Source organism: Equus caballus, chromosome 1 (assembly GCF_041296265.1).
Source record: "Equus caballus isolate H_3958 breed thoroughbred chromosome 1, TB-T2T, whole genome shotgun sequence".
Taxonomy (NCBI): Eukaryota; Metazoa; Chordata; class Mammalia; order Perissodactyla; family Equidae; genus Equus; species Equus caballus.
In genome coordinates, this window is record NC_091684.1 from 133,287,437 (window position 1) to 133,310,802 (window position 23,366).

The 23,366-nt window shown below is 40.0% G+C and overlaps 1 protein-coding gene across 23 annotated transcripts in view; it reads right to left on the reverse strand.

The window, feature by feature from the left end:
• NEO1 (neogenin 1) overlaps positions 1-23,366 on the reverse strand; it is a 247,657-nt gene that overhangs the window by 37,320 nt on the left and 186,971 nt on the right. For all 23 annotated transcript variants that reach the window (XM_070233713.1, XM_070233792.1, XM_070233755.1 and 20 more), the window contains exons 9-15: positions 21,903-22,057; positions 17,256-17,404; positions 16,755-16,893; positions 13,702-13,751; positions 12,980-13,127; positions 9,877-9,987; positions 8,344-8,538 (exon numbers count right to left, since the gene is read on the reverse strand). In XM_070233713.1, the coding sequence (XP_070089814.1) occupies positions 8,344-8,538; positions 9,877-9,987; positions 12,980-13,127; positions 13,702-13,751; positions 16,755-16,893; positions 17,256-17,404; positions 21,903-22,057 (947 nt within the window). The remainder of the gene's footprint in view (positions 1-8,343; positions 8,539-9,876; positions 9,988-12,979; positions 13,128-13,701; positions 13,752-16,754; positions 16,894-17,255; positions 17,405-21,902; positions 22,058-23,366) is intronic.

Consider the following 23,366-nt stretch of genomic DNA (forward strand, 5'->3'; position numbering starts at 1 on the left):
TTCCAATGGATTTTTGGGGGTTTTCTATATATAAGATCATGTTGTCTGCAAACAGCGAGAGTTTCACTTCTTCGCTCCCTATTTGGATTCCTTTTATTTCTTTCTCTTGCCTAATTGCTCTGGCCAAAACCTCTAGTACTATGTTGAGTAAGAGTGGTGATAGTGGGCATCCTTGTCTTGTTCCTGTTCTCAGGGGGATGGCGCTCAGTTTTCGCCCATTGAGTCTGATGTTGGCTGTGGGTTTGTCATATATGGCGTTTATTATGTTGAGGTAATTTCCTTCTATCCCCATTCGTTAAGACTTTTTACCATAAATGGCTGTTGGATCTTGTCAAATGCTTTCTCTGCATCTATTGAGATGATGATGTGGTTTTTATTCCTCAGTTTGTTGATGTGGTGTATCACGTTGATTGACCTGCAGATGTTGAACCATCCCTGTGTCCCTGGTATGAATCCCACTTGATCATGATGTATGTTCTTTTTGATGTATTGCTGAATTCCGGTTCCCAAAATTTTGCTGAGGATTTTTGCCTCTATGTCCATCAGCGATATCAGCCTGTAGTTCTTTTTTGTGCTGTCCCTGTCAGGCTTTGGTATCAGAATGATGTTGGCTTTGTAGAATGTGTTAGGAAGTGTTCCATCTTCCCTAATTTTTGGAATAGCTTGAGAAGGATAGGTAGTAAATCCTCTCTGAAAGTTTGGTAAAATTCCCCAGGAAATCCGTTTGGTCCTGTGGTTTTATTCTTTGAGATGCTTCTGATTGCTGTTTCAGTCTCCTTCCTTGTGATTGTCTATTCAGATTATCTGTTTCCTCTTGACTCAGCTTTGGGAGGTTGTAAGAGCCTAAGAATTTATCCAAAGAATGAGTAAAAAGCACTTTTTTTTTTTGAGGAAGATTAGCCCTGAGCTAACTACTACCAACCCTCCTCTTTTTGCTGAGGAAGGCTGACCCTGAGCTAACATCCATGCCCATCTTCCTCTACTTTATACATGGGACACCTACCACAGCATGGTGTGCCAAGCAGTGCCATGCATGCACCTGGGATCTGAACCGGCAATCCCCGGGCCGCCGAGAAGTGGAACGTGCGCACTTAACCACTGCGTCACCAGGTCAGCCCCAAGTAAATAGCATTTTCATGTGTTGGAAGCCCATAGGAGGAACTTGGAATGAAATAAACCTCTTTCCTTCTCAGAAGGAGGACAGCGATTGGAACAGCCAAGACAGAGAAGTAGGAAATAAACTGTTAACTCGGTAACCACTGAATGTCCTTAACTCTCTCGGGGTCCCCAAACCTCATCCAGCCCTCATGTAGACAACTTGGCTGGATAAGATACAGTCCAGGATTTCAACTGGCTTGGAGGGTGATGCTTCCGGAAATCTAAGACTGAAAGAAACACTCCCTGCAGGTGACCATGTAAAATGCTACTAGTCAGACTCAGTGAAGAGAGAGGGTATTGCATTCATTCTCCCATTCGCTGAGGTAAATCAGGAAGGCCCTACTTCATCACACTCCTGATCCAGGCAAGGTTTAGTATGGGTACTGCTAAAGCCCAGTTTCAGAACGAAGACTTGGGCTCCACTAAAGTGTTGCAGAGTGAGGCATTAACCCATACCACTCACTTCTCGCAAAATTAGGCAGTTTTCCAAAGTGGTCACATCTCAAGTGGCTTGCATCACTTCAAAAGCCTAAAACAGCTGTTTTGCTTGGTGGCCCACTCTCTAGATACCAATAGGCAATATACAAAGGCACCTGGGGGGCCGGCCTTGTGGCGTAGCAGTTAGGTTCACATGTTCCGCTTTGGAGGCCCAAGGTTCGCCAGTTCGGATGCTGGGTGTAGACATGGCACCGTTTGGCAAGCCATGCTGTGGCAGGCGTCCCACATATAAAGTAGAGGAAGATGGGCAAGGATGTTAGCCCGGGGCCAGTCTTCCTCAGCAAAAAGAGGAGGATTGGTGGCAGATGTTAGCTCAGGGCTAATCTTCCTCAAAAAAAAAGGTACCTGGTCTTCCAATGTCAGAAAGAATTGACAACAAATGGGATCAACAAGACAGTACTTGACTGGCGAGGGAAAAGGAAAAGGTGCTGGTTTGGGCAACATCATTCACTGAGATTGGGGACATGGTTGCCTCAGAGCAACCATGACATCCATTTTCAAGGCTTGACTCCAGGCACCCTTCTATTCCTACTTTTCACTCTCTCCCTATGTGCTTTCACTCATTTCCTTAGCCCGGATGAGCACGTACATGCCATCAGGTGCAAATACATATGTCTAGTATTTGTTCCAGACCTGTTCTGACCACCGGACCTCTATGTTCAACTGTCTGTCTGGCATCTCCACCTGGATGTCTGAAATCTCTCTTTCTTGCCTCTCTCCCCCCACTTCAGTGCTCCCTAGTTCATAAACGGCACTACCACATGCCCTGCTGCTCAAGTCAGAATCTCCTTCCTCCCTTATATGCAAGTCATCAAGTCTTGCTCAGTCTACTTGCCTCTCACCACTCTGCCTTGTTCACTAGGCTCCATCTTTACCAGCCATCTCTCAGTTCACTGAACACTATGTGCTCTCCTACCAGTGGGCTTTAATACATGCAGCTGTTCCCTATGCTGGGGACACACACCACCCTTCCTTACCAGGACAATGCCTATTCATCTGAAATGAATGAAAGGGCTCATCTCAGACTGGATTAGCCTCTCTAGTTACATAACATGTAGCACTCCATTTCTCTTCTTCAGCGTTCTAAACAATTTCAATTATTTAAAAATTATATTATTTCTAATAATTGGGACCATGTCTGTCTGATTCTCTGCTTACAGTGTCTGGGATACTGTAGGTGTTCATTAAACATTTGCTGATTGATCGAAAAGTTTGCAGGAGAAGACACTAACTTTAATTTTGATTAAATTATGATAGAATATGGGCTATATTCCAGTATGGATACCAGTAAACAAACATTTATATGGATCTGAAGATCAGAAGAGTGCTCTAGTTTGACTAACAAATGAATTCCTAAATATACCCTACTTCTGACTTTCTTTTGTTCAACATTATATGCATCCTAGATTATCTGTGTTGATAAATACAGCTCAAGCTTATTTTACTTTATGCCAACTTAAATTTTTTTTGCCACTTCTCAATGTGCCCTCTGCTCTGTAATAGTCTGTTTACTCTCTTCAGCACACACAGCGTTCCCTCTCGTCTCTTATTTTCAAACGCTATTCTGACTCAGTCTTCCAAGCCCAGGTTCAGCTTCTTCCCTGACTGCTCTTCTGTGCCTTCCTAGCTCTCCCTTCTCTGAACATACTTCACTGCAACTCATCTCATTGTTCCTTCTGTTTTACTTTTGTTCTATTAGACTGAAAGCACATGGAGTTCAAGGACAATGTACCGCCTACGCTGCAGAGGATTTTCATTTCAGTAATTTCATAAAGGAAACAGTAGGAGGTGGGTCAGCACGGATACATTTTTATCCTACTAGCAAGCTTTTCTTTTCTTTTTTTTGTGAGGAATATTGTTCCTGAAATAACAGCTGTGCCAATCTTCCTCTACTTTATGTGGGATGCCACCTCAGCGTGGCTTGACGAGAGGTGCTAGGTCCACACTGGAGATCCAAACCTGCAAACCCCGGGCCGCTGAAGTGGATGGAGTGTGCCAACTTAACCACTACACCACCAGGCCGGCCCCAGCAAAGCATTTCTCTTGCCCTCCTACAAGTGCCTTATAAGAACGCTGATGTGGGAACACTTTCTAGGTTAGCCATGCTGTTTCTTATTAAAAGGAAAAAGAGAAAGGCTACTTTGTTTTTGAATAAACATTAAACTGCCGCTTATTTTCTAGCAGAAAAGACAAAGGTTATTCATTTGTTAGACGCCTAAAGTTGTTCTTAGGGAAGAATAATCAGAAAAAATGATTCAATAAAAAAGTTGGTCAGGGCAGATTCTGAATTAAAACACAAGTCTTTCAAAAAAGATCTCTATAATAAAAATCTAATTTGGAAAAGTAATTATACCTACCCAAATCAATTCACTTTCTATTATAAAATATTACTATTTCTCAAAGTCTTTTTTGCTTTGTAAATCAGCTTTGAGGTATAATTAGCATACAGTAAAACGTACCTGTTAAGTGTACAGTTTTGTTGAATTTTGACAAACATGTATGCCTGTGTAACCACTACCACAATCAAGATACAGAATATTCCCAACACTCCATATAGTTCCCTTGTGCTCCCTGCAGTCAATTCCCCCTACCCATTTCTAGGCAACCAGTGATCTTGCTTTGTCCCTACAGATAAGTGCTGCCTATTTTATAATTTCATAAAAACATAATAACACAGTATGTACTCTCTTGTGTTCAGCTTCTTTTGCTCAGCATGTTTGTGAGATTCATTACACAGCTGTGTGTATCCACGGCCTATTCCTTTTAAGTGCTGAGTATCATTCCATTAGACGGATACAGTACAATTTACCATTTACTTCTTGATCCCTTTTAGACTATCATAAATAAAGCTATTATGAACATTTGCGTACAACTCTTTGTGTCAATGTGTGCTTTTATTTCTCTTGGTTAAATATCTATTAGTGGGAATGTTGGATTGTATGCTCAACTATTTTTTTTTTTTGGAGGAAGATTAGCCCTCAGCTAACTACTGCCAGTCCTCCTCTTTTTGCTGAGGAAGCCTGGCTCTGAGCTAACATCCGTGCCCATCTTCCTCTAGTTTATACGTGGGACGCCTACCACAGCATGGCTGCCAAGCAGTGCCATGTCCGCACCTGGGATCTGAACCAGCGAACCCCGGGCCGCCGAGAAGCAGAACGTGCGAACTTAACCGCTGCGCCACCGGGCCGGCCCCTGTATGGTCAACTTTTTAAGAAACTTCCAAACTGTCTTCTAAAGTGGTTGTAACATCAGACATTCCCACCAGCTTCCAGTTCTGCATCCTTGAGTTCCAATTCTGCATCCTTGCTGATATCTGGTGTGGGCAGTCTATTAAATTTTAGCAGCTCTGGAGGATGTGTAGTGGTATTCCATTGCATTTCTCTGATGATTAATGATGTTGAGAATCAAGTCCAATTTATTAATCTTTTAAAATTTTATAATTTGTGCTTTTTTGTATCCTTTGACAATCCCAAAGTCATGAAGATTTGTTCTTGTTTTCTTCTAGAAGTTTTGCAGTTTTAGCTCTTGCATTTAGGTCTGTTTTTGTGAATGGTGTGAGATAAGGATCAAGGAAGGTTCCTTTTCTTTCTCATACAGACATCCAGTTATTTCCACATCTTTGTTGAAAATACTATCCTCTCTCCACTGAATTCTGAGTATTTTTGTCAAAAATCAATTGACCATGGGGCTGGCCCCGTGGCCGAGTGGTTAAGTTCGCGTGCTCCGCTGCAGGCGGCCCAGTGTTTCGTTGGTTCGAACCCTGGGCGTGGACAGGGCACTGCTCATCAAACCACGCTGAGGCAGCGTTCCACATACCACAACTGGAGGAACCCACAACGAAGAATATACAACTATGTACCGGGGGCACTGGGGAGAAAAAGTAGAAAATAAAATCTTTAAAAAAAAAAAAAAAATCAATTGGCCATATACACATGGATCTATTTTGGAACTCTACTCTGTTCCACTCATCTATAACACCTACCTTTACACTAATACTACCACAATGTCTCAATTACTGTGGCTTTATAATAAGTCCTGAAATCAGATAGTCTGGGTCTTCTAAACTTAACTCTTCTTTTCAAAAATTTTTGGCCCAGTGGTGCAGCAGTTAGGTTCGCATGTTCCACTTTGGTGGCCCGGGCCTCGCTGGTTTGGATCTGAGGTGCAGACCTATGCATCGCTTGTCAAGCCATGCTGTGGCAGGCATCCCACATACAAAGTAGAGGAAGATGGGCACGGATGTTAGCTCAGGGCCAGTCTTCCTCAGCAAAAAAAAAAAAAAAAAAAGAGGATTGGTGGCAGATGTTAGCTGAGAGCTAATCTTCCTCAAAAAAAATTTTTTTTTGGCTATTCTAGTTCCTTTGGTTTTTCATATAAATTTTAGAATAAGTTTATCAATTTCATAAAAAAGTCTATCGGGACTTGGGATTTGTAGTAGAGACAAGTGTCATTTTAATAATACTGTCTTCCAATCCCTGAGCCTGGTATCTCCATTTAAGTCTTCTTGAATTTTTCTCAGAATAATTTTTTACTTTTCAGTGTACAGACTGTACAAATTTTTACAGTTTATCCCTAAGTACTACTTTTTTGTTTTTTGGTGGGGAAGATTGGTCCTGAGTTAGCATTTGTTGCCAATCTTCCTCTTTTGCTTGAGGAAGATTGCCCCTGAGCTAACATCTGTGCCAATCCTCCTCTATCTCGTATTTGGGATGCCACCACAGCATGGCTTGATGAGTAGTGTGTAGGTCCACATCTGGGATCCGAACCTGAGAACCCTGGGCCACTGAAGCAGAGTATGACCCTATCCACTATGCCACAGGCCGGCCCCAGGACTTCATATTTTTTGATGCTATGGATCATCAAAATGGCACTGTTATTTTAATTCCAATTTTCAACTGCTTATTGTTAGTATATGGAATACAAATGCTTCTGTATGTAGACTTTATATCTTGTGACCTTGCTAAACTCACTCATAGGTTTAGTAGCCTTTTTATAGATTCCATAAGATTTTCTACCAGTAACAATGAGCATGTATACTGCTCAGATATTGGTTTCTAAATATCATTTTCTATAAAAGAAACCAGGGTTTTTGGAGAAATGACTCATTCAAGAGCTAAGGCTAGAAAAATACCAGATGAGCCTAAAACATCTTACTGTGTCAAAAAGGAAGAAAGTGCTCAAAGAAAGATGAGAGATGTCAAATGGACAGAGGAACCAGTTATAAAGAGACTACCATTGGCCATTCTTTCACTATGAAAGAGAAGGCAAGCTCTTATCTTATGCTAATAAATGCAGAAGAAATAATGGGATTAGAAAATTACCACTTGGGAAACACCATAGTTATAACTGTTGCTAAAGATGATAAAACTAGCAAGTGAAAGTTTGATGAGAAACAAAATATTTACAAAGACTCAAAGTATTCCCCCACAAGGTACTTATTAATTATGAAGGAAAAAAATAACTTTATAGTGGAGAAATGTGACAGAGACTGTTGTAACCAAGTGATTAAAGTTAACATCACTAGCAAGAGCTTTCATGTGCCTCCTGATATGATGCTACAAGAACACATATGTTATTTCCTTCCAAAAATGCTTACGCTCAATCTAATGAGGAAATATTAGACGAGTCTAAATTGAGGGACATTCTACAAAATATAAATGGTCTATATTTTTTAAAAACATCATAGTCATAAAGCCAATAAAAAAACCACGGAACTGTTCCATATCAAAAAAACTAATGGGGGGTCGACCTGGTGGCACAGTGGTTACATGTGCACATTCTGCTTCAGCAGCCTGGATCCCGGGTGCAGACATGGCACCACTTGGCAAGCCATGCTGTGGTAGGCGTCCCACATATAAAGTAGAGGAAGACGGGCACGGATGTTAGCTCAGGGCCAGTCTTCCTCAGCAAAAAGAGGAGGATTGGTAACAGATGTTAGCTCAGGGCTGATCTTCCTCAAAAAAAACAACAAAAAAAACCTAACGGGACACAATAACTAAATGCAACATGCGATCCGGGACCAGAAAACAACGTTTTTCTTTTGCTATAAAGGCCAGTAATGAGACGACTAGTAAAATATAAATAAAGTCTGTAGTCTTAGTGTTAATTTGCTGATTTTGATAACTGTTTTTAGGAAACACACAGTAAAGTACTAGTGATGCGGCCAGCCTGCTGGCACAGTGGTTAAGTGAGCATGATCTGTTTTGAGGGCCCGGGGTTCGCTGGTTCGGATGCCAGGTGCAGACATGGCACTACTTGGCATGTGTCCACTTGGCAAGAGTCCCACATATAAAGTAGAGGAAGATGGGCACGGATGTTAGCTCAGGGCCAGGCTTTCTCAGCAAAAAGAGGAGAATTTAGCAGCAGATGTTAGTTCAGGGCTAATGTTCCTCAAAAAAAAAAAAAAAAGAAAAGAAAAGAAAAAACAAATAAACAAAGTATTAGTGACTAGCAGGACATTATGCCTGCAACTTACCCTCAAATAGTTCAAGAAAAAAACATGTACTTACAGGAAGATAGAGAATGATAAAGCACAGGTGGTAAAATGCTAACCTTTGGGGGATCTGGGTGAAGGACATATAGGAATTCTTTGCACTATTTTTCTATAAAAACAAAATTATTACACAAGAAAAAGTTAAAAAGAAAGAAATCACATGTGCGATCACTTCCTCTACTTAGCATACATACCCAGATTTTCGATGGTGTAATAGCGCTGTTTATAGTCCACTTTGATGGTCTGGGCATGAGGGCTGCCAATGCCATAGCCAATAGCATAACCTCTGACCACAATGTTCTGATTCTCTGGAGGAGTCCAGCTTACTACGATGCTAGTGACAAGTGGGCGGACATGAAGAGAACTGGGCACATCAGGAACACGAGTTTCTGGGAAGGAAAGTAGAAAAGCAAGATGAGATTTGCCCTCTTAGAATATTTCACAGTCCTTGGGGAATGGTGTTCAGCCTGCTGCCAAATTATTTGGGGCTAAGTTTTTTTCATTATGCCCAAGAATTCAAAGAGAATTTGTACGTCTAGTGAAGTATGGCCTATGATTTTACTGCCGTCTAAGAAAAAACAAAACTCAAAGGCCTGAAATATAAGACATTACAATATTAATTTGGAAGGGAGGACAAAGAGATTCAAGAACCTTGACCCAATGGAGAAAAACAAATAAACTGCCTTTCAATAGTTACCCACTCCTACTGCTCTCACATTTGACTCCCAAACTCTACCAGGTGGAATGTGAAAGACATAACACCAACTGATCAGAGGCCTGCTGTCACAGGTGATCAGGTATCACACTACCACAATGGGATCAGTTATTTACTCCCCTAAGTACTACGATAAGCCAGAAAATATGAAATTTTAGAAGCACAATTGATTTAAATGGTAGGAGACTAAGAGGTTTAAAAAGGTGGCAATTTATAGTATCTTTCAAGTACATTATTGTAAGCCATAAATTGCTATCTTCATTTAAAAGCTAGTAAACCAAGAATTAGAATAAGGACCCAGGTCTCCGTCTCTGGAGTGCAGCACCTGTCTCTGATAAAGATACACACACACCCATGTGGAGTGACTCACTGGATAAACAGGTGAGAAAAAGGGCAAGGTGTCCAGGACTAAGGGAAACTGCCACTGAAACAAAAGCACGATTTATGTGGTGCAGTCTTAAATTTTAGATTATCCATTTACTTAATGGCTTTGGTAGAAAAAAGACTTTTTGTTTGAGGAAGATTAGCCCTGAGCTATATCATCTGCCACCAATCCTCCTCTTTTTTGCTGACGAAGACTGGCCATGAGCTAACATCCGTGCCCATCTTCCTCTACTTTATATGTGGGACGCCTACCACAGCATGGCTTGACAAACGGTGCCATGTCCACACCTGGGATCTGAACTGGCGAACCCTGGGCCACGGAAGTGGAACATGCGAACTTAACTGCTGTGCCACTGGGCTGGCCTGAAAAACAGACTTTTTAAAGCACCTATATATTTCCATTTGTTCTGGTTCTGCTTAAAGGGGCACTTCTCTAAAAGCCACTGCAAAAAACCCAAACAAACAAAAAAACACATTCCAGAAGACTTGCTGCATTCCAGGAATGACTGCAGTATTAAAGTTCACAGATTTAAGCCATATACACCCCAAATCTGTGGCTTTCCAGTTTGACTCATTTGACCACAGTTAGTACCTAGCCTGTGCCAATTCTGCCAATTGTTGTTCTTACCATCCAAGTCACTTTCAAAAGTTTCAGCAGAAAGCCAGTCAGTAGCGGGGCCTGTACCATTGATCGTTAGAGCGGCCACTCGGAAATTATATTCAGTCCCCCGATCAAGACCTGAGACCCAAATGACAAAGAAAGACAAACTGAAACAAGAGCTTTGGAAAAACAAAAGATTAACAGTCTTTGATTAGAGCAAATATCTCATCTACCAACTCAGTGTGTAGCTAGTATCCTGATAAAGTTTCAGTTAAAGTCGCTACAGAACAAGCAGCACACAAACACAGCAGAGAGGAGCTCCCAGCTCTCAGGTAGAGGCTGAAGCCCACTCAAGCCTGGAGGAGAGAAATGAGCAATGCTCCCAGGGGATTACAGAATTTTTTTTAAGAGCTGGAAGGCACCTTAGAGATCACTTAAAGCAATCCCTTCATTTTGTTGCTAAGGAAGCTAAAGCCAACAAGAGGCCAAGGATAATGAAAGAGTTATAACAAAGGAATAAAGTCAGTTGGTCTGAGAAGACACGCAAGACTAGAAAAGAATGCAAAGACATGATCTCCTACCAGTTACCTCTGTTCTCTAAGTTACCCCATAACGACAGCAGAAAAACTTTAAACACCAAATATGGCCTAGAAATCTATTTCTCAACAGCCCACAAGTATGTACAATAAACAAAAGAGGAAAAAGGCCTCTCTATTATGCAACCTTTCATATTTACTATCAGCTAATAAAGTACATGATTTACCCATATATTGATGGCAACAAAGATCCACATGTAAAAGTCTGCCCAACAAAGTAGGGCAACAGTCAATAACATGGTCAGCTATTCATATATTCATGTGTCCATTTTGTTCTTTCTTATTGTGCTAAAAGACATGTAACAAAATTTACCATCTTAACCATTTTTAAATGTACAGTTCACATGCATACATTTTTAGGGCACTTAAATACTAGATACTGTGATAGGCTTTGGAAGGGTTATGAAAAATTATCCTACCTCCCCACATCCAAATATTGGGATCTTTGGCCAGCAGTATGGTATAGAAACTCCAAAGAGAGAGCTATTGAGAGAACTTGGCCAGGAGGCAGGATGAGCCCTGGCTCAGTTAATTAACCCTGTCACATGGTGTGAGAGGAGAGATGGGAGGTTGGGTTCTCTGCAGGCCCATCCTGAATCTGTTTGCCCACAAGAAAGCAAGAAGCAAGACAGAAAGAGAAACAAAATGGCTGGGCCCAAGTCAGTTTACCTCCCTGTCTCTTCCTTGCATACAATGAACCAGAAAGTGCCAGAGTGGGCTGTACATGTATTTATAATGGTTAACAGACAACAACCTGGACTACTAGCAAACATGGCTCAATTGAGGTCCTAAAAGAATTTAGCCAGATTATCATTCCCTCCCCTTTTGGTGAGAATTAGAATGTGAGAGAGCGAGAGAGCGAGAGAGCGAGAGCGAGAGACAGAGCATGTGAGCATCCTGGGACCAGAACATGCTAAACTTCAATCAAGTCTGTTAAACGAATGAATCTAAATATGATTTTAAAATGCAAGAATTTTCTTTGTGAAGAAAAAGTTACTTTTACCATGAAAGTGGTATTTTGCTTACATAGCAAACGTTTCATTGAGAAAATGAATAGTCTCCTCATGGGCAAGGACTGTACTATATTTCTATATTATGAGGAACAAGAACAGTACCTGGTATACAGTAAATATCTACTATTAAATATTCAAAATAAAAGCCTTTCAGATGGGAAATGTTATTTATCTGCATTTGGAATAAAATCAGAAACTGACTTTTAAGAACATCTGTGACCAGTTTTACCATAATCCTCCTTTAGTGCGATTTCTCAGCAACACCCACTGCAGCCATCTTTACTCGCTGCAGCTCAGAGCTATGGGGGTTCATGTGAAGAACCCAAAAGACTGAAAGGTACCCTTGGAGACAAATATTCACCTTCTCCTATTTTGAAGGAATTTAATCCCATCTGCGAGGTGAGGAGTAAGGAAAAAAGCTTGCTGGATTACTAGAGGACAGTTTTCCACTGTCAGCAGCTCTCTTAATTTTCAGAAATTCATATCTATAAAGAAGGGAAGACCCATTACACTTTTTGACTCCAGATCTTGGTTCTATTAAGAACCTGGCCCCTGGGAGCAGAGCCAAGTGGTTGACATCAACCTTCTCTAATCCTTTCAATGTCTGCCCAGGAGGGAAGCAATGTCAGGAAAGTTTATAGTTCCCCACGGATGATGAATTAATTCTCCAGGCTTTTATAATAATGACAAGACCTCCATTCTTATACCTTTCTTCCTCCAGCTCTACTAGGAACCCCCAAAAGGGTTTGTTAGGGGCATCTGTCTCTATTCTTTGTAAGCACGGTCCCAATATCCAAAGAGCAACAGCACTTCAGCTTCCTCCCATGCTTCTCCTGCAGAGCCAACTTGCCCATGCCCCTCCCACGCTTCTTGCTAAGCCAACTCCACTTCTCCTACCTGAGCAAGGAAGAGGAGGGTACTCTGCCATCTGTAGGGGGAATGCATATTAGAGATGCATTTGGGTCCATTTTTACCAGGTAAGCCACTTCTCTGTTGCATATAAAGGGAAAACTATTCAAAACAAGCTATCCTTGAGAGAATTTTCTAAAACTTTATCATGTCCATAGTAGTAAGAATGATTATTACATTGCTATAGCTATTCACAAATGTTGTTTCAGGCTGCATATAAACAAGTGGTGTCAGTGTTAGAAAAATAATTTTGTAAACCTCTGCTACCAACCAGACCGAGTAGATTCTTTGCTTATACAGCTTTGTTTTACCTTTTTATAGATCACAAAAAAGTAATATATATATTCAAAAAAGAAAACGGGGAGAATACAGAAAAAGACAAGTAAGGAAATAAAACTCAAACACAATCTCACCACCCAGAGATGGCAAAACCTGTAGGAGTGTTTTCCATTAATTTTTATCAAGTCAGAAGCAGACTGAACCATACAAACTCTTTTGAACCATTTTCACTTTGTATAGGTCAACAGCTGAGGGTAGTCAGTAGACTAGCACAATTCAATGTCTGAGAAAGACAGCATCTCCTAGCTTTTGCCTATGTGCAAAGCAGCTTACCTTCAATCAGCTGAGACAGCTGTGTCCCAGTTACCAAGGTCTCAGTGACATCACTCTTTCTGGAGGCCTTTCGGTAGCGAATCTTGTAGCCAGTAATCTGCCCATTTTGTGTGGCTGGAGGAGGTGGCTGCCAGTGAATCATAATACTCTGGGAAAAGACAAGATTATAGGGAAAAGATTGAATATATTTAAAGCTTAGTTCTCACTATTTTATGTGTTATTACCTTAAATTCACCTTGTAAAGAGAACAAAAATAAAGGCAGCAGGGTGCTCAGGTCAGAGTTCGCTAAGTTATTTAATAACCACTCAAAAATACTTTTTAATTTTAAAGCCATCTGACAGATGTCTGCCTTTGATTCACACTGGGCTCATCTCACAGTACTAAGTTATGATACTAAGGTATCATAAACAACTTACTTCTTCCTACTTCATTGCCAAGGCTCTGGAATGCTAAGATCTAGAATGTCATGGTTTACATACTAATGGCAATATATTTGCAGAAAGGCTAAAGTAATTTTTGCTTCACAGAAAAGCAGTAAAGTTAAACAGAATAAACCGGAGTTGGTTTCTAAACCCTGCTTTACCAGCAAGTGTACCATCCATGTCACCTTACTTCTCTGCTTGATTATGATTGTTTTGATATAGAATCTCCCTCTTGGTAAGCCCTTCTGAGGTTGAACAGTACAACAGTAAAAATGAACAATGACAAGATAAAGTTTTACCTTTGAATTCCTTACTTCTAAGGACAGATTCTGAGGAGCAGCACTGGGAACTGGATGGGGAGAAAAAAAATTTTTCAGTTACCTACATATCACCCTCATGTGCTTGTTATTGGCCAGACTCTACCCAAATGCATATCTCAAACACTGATTATGCAACCTGAAGGTCTAAACCAAGCTGCCAGTGCCTTCATGTTGATAACAGTATGTGGATAAGGTGTGGTCGTGTTTGATTCATTTAAAAAAATGAGACATTCATATAAATGCACCCATACTCAAGCCAGGTTGTACTTTTAACTTTTCTAGATCCCAGATACACTGCGACCCTTCAATGCACTCTTCTGAATATTCCTGGTGATAGCATATCTTTATCTTAGGGAAGAGCCACAAATGTTCTGGAAACAAGTCTAATGGATACGGCAAGTGAATGAACCGGGTAATGTCATTATGAGTCCAAAATGTGACATACATAAATCAGTGAGCTAGGCTTTCTTGTGCGGTTCTTAAACCAGTTTTGAAGGCAGTTCCCAAGTGGAGCAAAGAGATATTTAAGGAATGACAGCTTCAGTAAAGTGACCATGTGACTTCACAAGCCAACTATACATCGGAATGCTCAATTAGATGTGAGAAGTTTGGGACTCCCGGCTAAATAAACAGCTGCATAACTTTAGTTTCTCACATATTAGAACATAAGACAGGGGTATCTCAAAGTTTATGGTCCATACACTCTCCAACATCCCCCTCTGTAGTAACTATAGCAAGCAAAGAAAATTTACGTAAACTTAATCAGTTTCTTCTCTACCTACAAAATGTTGACTTTAGCTCTCCTCTCCTAATCCATCCACAGAAACTTCTTTCTCTCTTTTTCTGACATTTGGTGACCAGGTATATAACTAAGTGCCCATTGTGCTACAGGCTTCTGGAGGACAGAGACTATTCCTCGCTCAATGTTGTATCTTCTGCTAACAAAGTGCTTCAGGCCTCAATCCAGAGATCCAGGCACAGAGGGTCTGGAGTACAACTTAGACACATGTGTTTTGAAAAAAGTTCATGAATGGTTCCTACTATCCCCGTTAAGAACCTCTCACTTAGGTGCAGGGGCACCCAACACAGTTGTTGTTTCTGTCTTCATCATCATTACCATTGCTAAGATCTGCTGCATACTCCTACATGGTGGGTACTTAATCCTTACAACAATCATACCAAGGGAGTTTCCATTACTCTTCTCATTTTAGAGATGACAAAACTATAGATGAGGTTCAGGGCAGTTAACATGCCCAAGATATTTGTTTCACCTGGCACAGGAACCAAGCTCACCTCACTCCAAAGTGCTCTCTTAAGCACCAGGCTAAGACACATTCAGTTCCCGTGACAGGCACTGGAGTCAGCATGCCAACCCACTTAGCACAGTAAAAATTGGCTCATGTGTAGATTTAAAAGCCTACAGTAAACACTTGTTCCCTCAACTGTTCTCAAAACTTTTGACCAACTGGCTTATGTAGTTGTCTAACCAAACTCTAGTTCATATTTATTTTTCCCAACTTCTTATCCTGAAAAATGTCAAGCACACAGAAAAGAGAGGCAAGAATAAAATGGTGAACACCATATATTCTTTTGGTGGAATCAATTGGATTCACCAATTCTGTCACATATGCTTTATTTCTCTTATTATATTTATACACACATATTTATCTATCTACATATTCTTTCTGCATCATCTGCGAGAGTTGCAGTCATCATGATACTTCACTCCTAAATACTACAGTACGTATTGCCTAAGAACAAGGACATTCTCCCAGAGACCTATAATACAATGATCACATTCAGAAAATTTAATCTTAATACAAAAATAGTATCTAATATATCTAATAACATAGCTAATATTTAAAATTGCCTAACATTATCTATATCTAACATAAAGTAATTGTACCAATACATAGTGTCCTTCATAGCTGTTTTTACTCCCAGATCCAGGAACAAGTCAAAGATCGTACATGTTTTATTTTATTTCATGTGTCTTTACTTCTCTTTAATCTAGATTCTAGAATGATTCCTCAATCTTTTATTTTTCCTTTCATAAGGCTAATATTTTTTAAGAATTCAGGTGGTTTATTTATTTATTTTGCAGAATTTCCCTCAATTTTGGGATGTCTCATGGTTTCATCATGGTCAGATTCAAGTTTAACATTTTTGGCAGGGATACAACATAGATGAAACAGGTGAAGTTACGTCTTTCTCAATGCATCACATCAGGAGGCACATGATGTCAGTCTGCTCCTTTATTAGTGTGACCATTATTATGGTTGACCATTTACTTCAAGAAGTCAAACCACAGCTTCTAAAGCATGCCTGTATATATATAAGGGCTATATATACATACACACACAGTTTTAAAAAATGACATTTTTGTAACAAGTTGGATTTAGCTGAGTTTCATGAAACAATACATATACTTACTAAAGTGCAATGAACTCTGTTATTTTCTGTTCTATTCTGAAAATATTTTTTAAAAAATGCCGGTCTTGACTCACTCAATATCTCTGGCAAGCTGTAGTTTGAAAAATACTGCTCCAGATCATGGGTATACGCATATAACTTGGCTTAGAAATTCAATCACAAGCGAGAAATGAAACTGCCACAAATGACTGGGAATTAAAAGGATCTATTTGGCATACAAACATGGTTGCTAAGTAGAGCAAGGCTAGCCTTCCAACAGTCCTGGAATGGTCTGTGTTATGAAGAAGCAATAATATTTACTTATACAAAAGCCCCTACTAAAAATAAAAACACTGAGAAGATATTCAGTATCAGGCACTACATGTTCTATGCTCTCTCACTAAGTCTTTACAGCAACACAATGAAGTTGGTTTATCTACATTTTACACGTAAAGAAACACGCTCAGACATGTTAACTGACTTGACCAAAGTCACACCACCAGTAAGGGGCAGAGCTGGGATTTGAACTGAATCTTCTTGACAGCAAAGCCCATGATCTTACCACTACGCCACCAGGGCCCCCAAGCAAGAGATTTTGTTCCCGAGGAAGAAAGACTCACCATCTGACAATGTTCGAACAGCAACATCTTGCGTGGAGACTCCAGGACCATGTTTATTGTAGGCCACCACTCGGAAACTATACTCTGTATATTTTTTCAACCCATTAATGGTGTGGGAGTGACTTGAAACGTCAACATCCTTGAACAAAATAAAACAATTATATACACAACGAAAGCCAAAAGAAATGCTGCAAAATAATTAACTATACAAATTCTATATTTGACACAATGCAGATTTTTATCCCTTTACAGAATGTTATTTAACAGTCAAAGCAGATTAATCATAAACACTGGCAATTTACTGAGAAATACTGCTTGATGTTTAGTGACCCATGCTGACAGAAACTACAGAATAAATGTTGGTACAAAGAAATAGAATCTGTCAACTTTCCATTTCCTATAGATCTTTTTTTTCCCTAAGACTACAGGTATTGAGTTTTGGAAACATATTTCAACTTTACTATTCCAATCAATGGGTTGAAAAATGGCTTCATCTTATACCTGTTCTTTATCAGTCCCTTTTTCCATGTAGTACAATTTGTAATTCTGAATTTCCCCATTGCCAGACAACGGTGTTTCCCAGGTGACAGTGATAGAAGTAGGTGAAGTTGCATATGCTCGGATGTTAGGTGCTGGGCCGGGGAGCTGAACTAGAAAGAAAATTTCAAAACAGCAAGATACAAATGAAATTTACTGCACTCCTCAATGACCATTCTCAGCAATAATGTCATACTGGCCACATTTTAAAAACAATAAAAACTAAGAAAACAACAGACTTAATTGAAGTGGTTTTAGGGTAATATATAATTAAATGCATTAGCCTTTTTAAGACTCAACACCAAAAACTATCTGTGAAGTATCTCAAATTTATTCAAAGAAAAAAATGAACACTGCAGAATTCTTCTTGAGGTATATAAAATCCTAGTTTTGCAGTGGGACGGCAGCACATAAAACCAACCATCATAAAAAGAAAGCCTTCTTTTACTAGGCACTGGGGACACAGTGATGAATAGAGTCCCGGCCCACAAAGAATACCCAGTGCAGAGGGAAGTCAGACATAGAGTTATAAATAAATAACGTCATAAGTGCTAAAAGAGTTGGTAACAGTTGTTACCAACTGAAAGGAGAAAGTACACAATTCTGCTTTGGGAGGGGGTGGGTAGCAAAGGAGAAGACTGCTGAAGACTTCTGGGGAGTAAGAGGAATGGACAGTTTTCTTAGATACCAAGGGGAAAACTATTCCAGTCAATGGGGAGGATATGTGAGAAGATAGTGTTATGCAGTTATGGTTGAAACAGAGAATGGATATGGGAGAGAGAATGCTGAAAAGGATGACAAGAGCCAGAGAATGAAGAACCTAATTTAATGCCCTGCTATAGAGTTTGGATTATCTCTTATAGGTGTTCGGTAATCGCTGAAAAGTTATGAGCAAGGACATGACATGGCACGATCATATTTCTGTTTAGAAAGGATGTGTGAACACATGCATGGAAGAAAAACAGTAAGGGAACAAGACTAGATTAAAGAATAATAATTTTAAGAATAGCTATCATTTAATGAATGCGTATAACCAGTTGAGCATTAAGCGCTTTACATGCATTTAAATTACATCGCTCTTTTTGGAAGATTAGCCCTGAGCAAACATCTGCTGCCAATCCTCCTCTTTTTGCTGAGGAAGACTGGCCCTGAGCTAACATCCGTGCCCATCTTCCTCTACTTTATATGTGGGATGCCTGCCACAGCATGGCTTGCCAAGCGGTACCATGTTCACACCTGGGATCTGAACCCGTGAACCCCGGGCTGATGAAGTGAAATGTGCACACTTAACCACTGAGCCACAGGGCTGGCCCCTTAAATTACATCTTATTTAATCTTTGCACTAACCCAAATGACAGATACTATTATCCTCCCTATTTATAGACCATGATGAGAGGTTTAGAACCACTCCCAAGGGATGGGGAAGTTAGCAAGTGGTGGAGCCCAGAGGTGAGCACTTTCTGATTCTAAAATGCAGACTCAAGAGGACCAGTGAGGAAATCACAACACCCTCCATAGAATGTATGTGACTAGAAAACTCAATGATTGGTTGCCTTACTGACTGTCCAGTTCTAACTCCTACAGTGGCTCACATACCTTTTTACTATATATTTTTTTTGTCTGACTGACAGGTTCCAGTCCCAATTTATTTTTTTATTTTTACTGTTTTTTTGAGTTGGTATTTTTTTTTTAAGATTGGCACCTGAGCTAACAACTGTTGCCAATCTTCTTCTTTTTTTCCTTTCTGCTTTTTCTCCCCAAATCCCCCCAGTACATAGTTGTATATTTTAGTTGTGGGAACTTCCAGCTGTGGCACGTGGGACGCCACCTCAACGTGGCCCGACGAGTGGTGTCATGTCTGCGGCCAGGATCCAAACCAGTGAAACCCTGGGCTGCTGCAGCAGAGCGTGCAAACTTAACCACTCGGCCACGGGGCCAGCCCCTCCAGTCCCAATTTATACACAAATCCTGGGCAGTTGCCTATGCCTACACCTTGGTAGACTCTGTATTGGAAAACAATTTCTCTGGTGCTAGTGCTTCTGTCACACATATCCATTAGATTTAAGGAAAGGGGAAAAAAACTAACAAAACGTAAAACAAACCTGCTTTCTTAAACAACAGCACCACAGCTTAAGATTAGTTTTGCTACCAAAGTACAGAAACCTGAATGTGGTTATTCTGACAGTTGTTTGCTTTATTTAGTTATGAATCATGTTATTCACTTACTGTCAAGAGCATATTTTGTGCAGCCTGACAGGTGGGGTTTGTCACACTTCTGCTGTGAGAGAAAACTTTCCTCTAACTTACTAAAGGGGAAAGAAAACAAAAGTCCCCAAATTCCCTTGAAATCATTTTCAATATATTCATTGGCTAAATGTAGGCAAATATGACCCTTAAAAAGGCGCTAACAAATTCTTTCATTTTAGTTGTACAGTGGCATAATAACGGAAAAAATTTTAAGTTGGTTTGTGAAGCTAAAAGTGCAAAATCTTTTCCAAGGGCCGAGTCCGACACTTCTGCCCCACACAGGCTGGATACCTGGAGAGGAAGTGTGAACCTCTCTCCATTTCCGCCAAAACACGCTACAGTCGCTCTCCATCCCTAAAATATCCTCGCCAGCGCCTGTTGCCCCTCTATCTATATTCTTATTTAGCTACTTTATTTTAATCGAACTCCTTGAACAAATGATTGCGCTGCCCACCTTCCCTGTGATGACAGCTCATCGCACTACTGTCTATTTCCTTGTCTGTCTCTGGCACCAGACTGTAATACGCTCCCTGTGGACAGAAGCCAAGTCTTACTCATCTTTACAGCCTGACTGCCTAGCAGTGATGGGCACGTGGTAGGCACTCAACGAATCTCCTGTCCCTTACATCTTTTCTTTTACCCCTAAATTGACAATGACTCTTCTAGTCCAGTAGTTTTCAACAGTTTGACTCATAAGTTCTGAAATAATAATGAAGGCCACAGGCTCTTTCCCAGGGAAACTGTGAATAGGTACAGAAACACAAATATTTTCAGAAGGTTCATAGCGCCAAGATGGAGCCCTTGCACTGAATCCAATCCAGTAGTCTTTTCTTTTATTTTCATCATGACTCGTCTTGCATGTGCACTGTTTGATTGCATTTTGGGGATTGGGTCATGCAGTTTCCTTCCCGAAGAATGCTTGCTCTAAGCCAAATGCTTCAAGGCCCACCTCAGGTCTCATCTTTTCCTCAGAACTTGCCTTGATTTACCTCACTTTTACTGTAATTTTTCCTTATTCTATATCCCAGTATCTGTCATGAATGACGCCTGTACGTGAAAGCTAACGGAGGAAAATTGAGCATGAAATCTAATAGATTGTTCCTCCTCTTATCTGAACACAGTAACTGTGAAATTCAACATCCTTTTCCTGTAATGAGAACATATTCTTTCCTTAAATCAAGCCCTTGACGCTCTGATGAGCTCTCGTTCTTACGCGGGTTTGATGTCTGATCTTTAAGCTCTATCAGTGAAATGATCAATGACCTCCTATCTAGACTGCTTGTTCTTTACGGGCAGAATTCCTGTCTTGTGCATCCTCTGCATCTCTAACACCGTGTGGAGTGCCTTGTATATACTCAGTAAATGTTTGGTGAGTGAAGGATTTGCCACAGCATTAGAAAGTGAAGCTCCATACACTTCTTGACTTTACTTGTTCCTCCCATCAGGTAAAGTGCTTAAGTTATTTCCATAGTCTCATTGCTAAATTCACTTAATCTGTTTCATTGCCTGGTCAGTAGCTTCCACAAATGTATCTCACATGCTGAAGTAAAATCTTTGTTATTGGAAGCTTGTTAATACAGGAAAACTAATGCAGTTAATAGTGAAAGAAAACTGGAGAAGGCACCAAGGAAAAACAGGGGCTTGTGTTAAAAGAAGGTAAAAGTGTAGAAGAAAGTCTCATGGGAAAAGCATTAATTATGATCTGATTGCTCCTTGCAGTTTCAGGCCTACATTTTAAAAACAAAACTTAAGACATACAAGACATTTATAAAATAAGTCAACCTGACACTCATTTCAACTGCAGATTATCTTAAGAAATATAATTGGAAGTAACACTATTTAGCACAAAAGACCACAGGTCCAAAGTAAATCTCAAAGAGATTCTGAAGAGCGTGGAAAGTATAAAGATCAGGGCAATCCAGTTGTTAATTATTAAATACCTACTTCATGTGTAAGGCACTATATTAGACACTGTGGGAAACAAAAAGAATGACAAAGACTCTCTCTTTGCCATGAAATAAATGAGATATATTAAGAATCAGAATTTAAAGAAGAAAGCAATAATGTATCTTAGAATTGTAGAGATACAATATTAGATAGGATCAGAGGAAAGATTCTAGAAGGTATCTGAGCTAGGTCTTAAAGGATCAGTAAAATTTGAGTACATATCAGCAGAATTATACTGTTTTACACTACTTGCTACTGTGTGATGTGGATTAATTTGATCTCCCCTAACTAATTCAGAAGGACCTTGAAGGTGAGGAACTGTACTTCTGTACCCCTAGGTGTGCAAGGGCACACGTAAGGTAGGCCTTCATACAGATCTACCTACACGCAGAGCTCACAGACAGGTGGGAGACTTACCCTCAGGCTGTGTTTCTACTCGTAGTGGAGCTGAACTCTCTCCGGAGCCATGCTTATTTTGAGCCATAACTCTGAAGATGTACACAGTTGCTGGCATTAGGTTTTGAATGGTTACCTGCATTTCTCCTGGGTGACTGGTATTCTCAACACGTTCCCTTTGGACAAAGAGGGATTTGGAAAGAAAGAGCATCAATTAGGAATATTTTGAGAATGTGCAGTTTCCATTTCCACTGCAATGCCTATAGATACCAAACCACTTCAAAATCTTAACAATTTAAGTCAAATTAACTCTCAAAAAAGGAAACTTTTGGGAGTGGAACAGTGCACAGTAGAATATGGAGACTGGCAAAGAACAACGTCATATATGTCTGCTAACTGGCTGCTATCCCTGGTCATAAGCAAGACTTCCTTTCAGAGAAGACACAGACCAGATTCTGGGCCATTTCAAATGGGGCAGCTGGTCATCAATTTTGTAGGCTTTAGGAATCACTGAGTTTTAAGGGGTGATTCTCAGGGACACAAACAGAAGGTGATTACATGTACGAACCAATTTTCACAGAAAATATCAAAGAATGCTGTGTATATTTTGGATAACAGATCTTGATAAAAAGAAAATTAGAGATTATCACTTTTAAAATTGTAAACAAAACATTAAAAATTTACAGGAAGCTTAAAAGTAACGCAGTCTATAAAATAAGCTAATCATGACACTGATTTCTACAATTTATTTCTTAAAATGAATACAGTAGATCCCCTTATCCGCAGGAGATCCATTCTGGATGCCTGAAACCATGGATAGCACCAAACTCTATATATACTATGTTTTTTCCTTCTACATATGTACCTAGGATAAAGGTTAATTTATAAATTAGGTACAGTAAGAGATTAGCAACAATAACAATAAAATAGAACAATTATAATAGACTGTAATAAAATTTACCACTGATCCTAGCAACCTCAGCACATGATTTTTTTCTTTCCTTATTAAGTCAAGAACTTTCACCTTTTCACTTAAAGGAAGTACTTTATGGCTTCTCTTTGGCATATCCAAATTACCAACATCACTACTCTCACACTTCGGGGCCATTATTAAGTAAAATAAGGGTTACCTGAATACAAGTGCTGTAATACCGAGACAGTAAGTCTAATAACCGAGATGACAACTAAGTTGACTAATAGGCAGGTAGTGTACGCAGTGTGTATCCGCTGGACAAAGGGATGATTCACGTCCTGAGTGGGATGGAGCAGGATGGTGTGAGATTTATCACACTACTCATAACGGTGCCCAATTTAAAACTTATGAATTGTTTCTTTCTGGAATTTTCCATTTAATATTTTCAGACCATGGCTGATCATGGGTAACTGAGACCAAAGAAAGCAAAACTATGGATATGGGGGGACTATTGTACTCTTTTGGAATAATTTTCAAACCGATGTGAAATGCGTCTGACAAATCAGAAACAG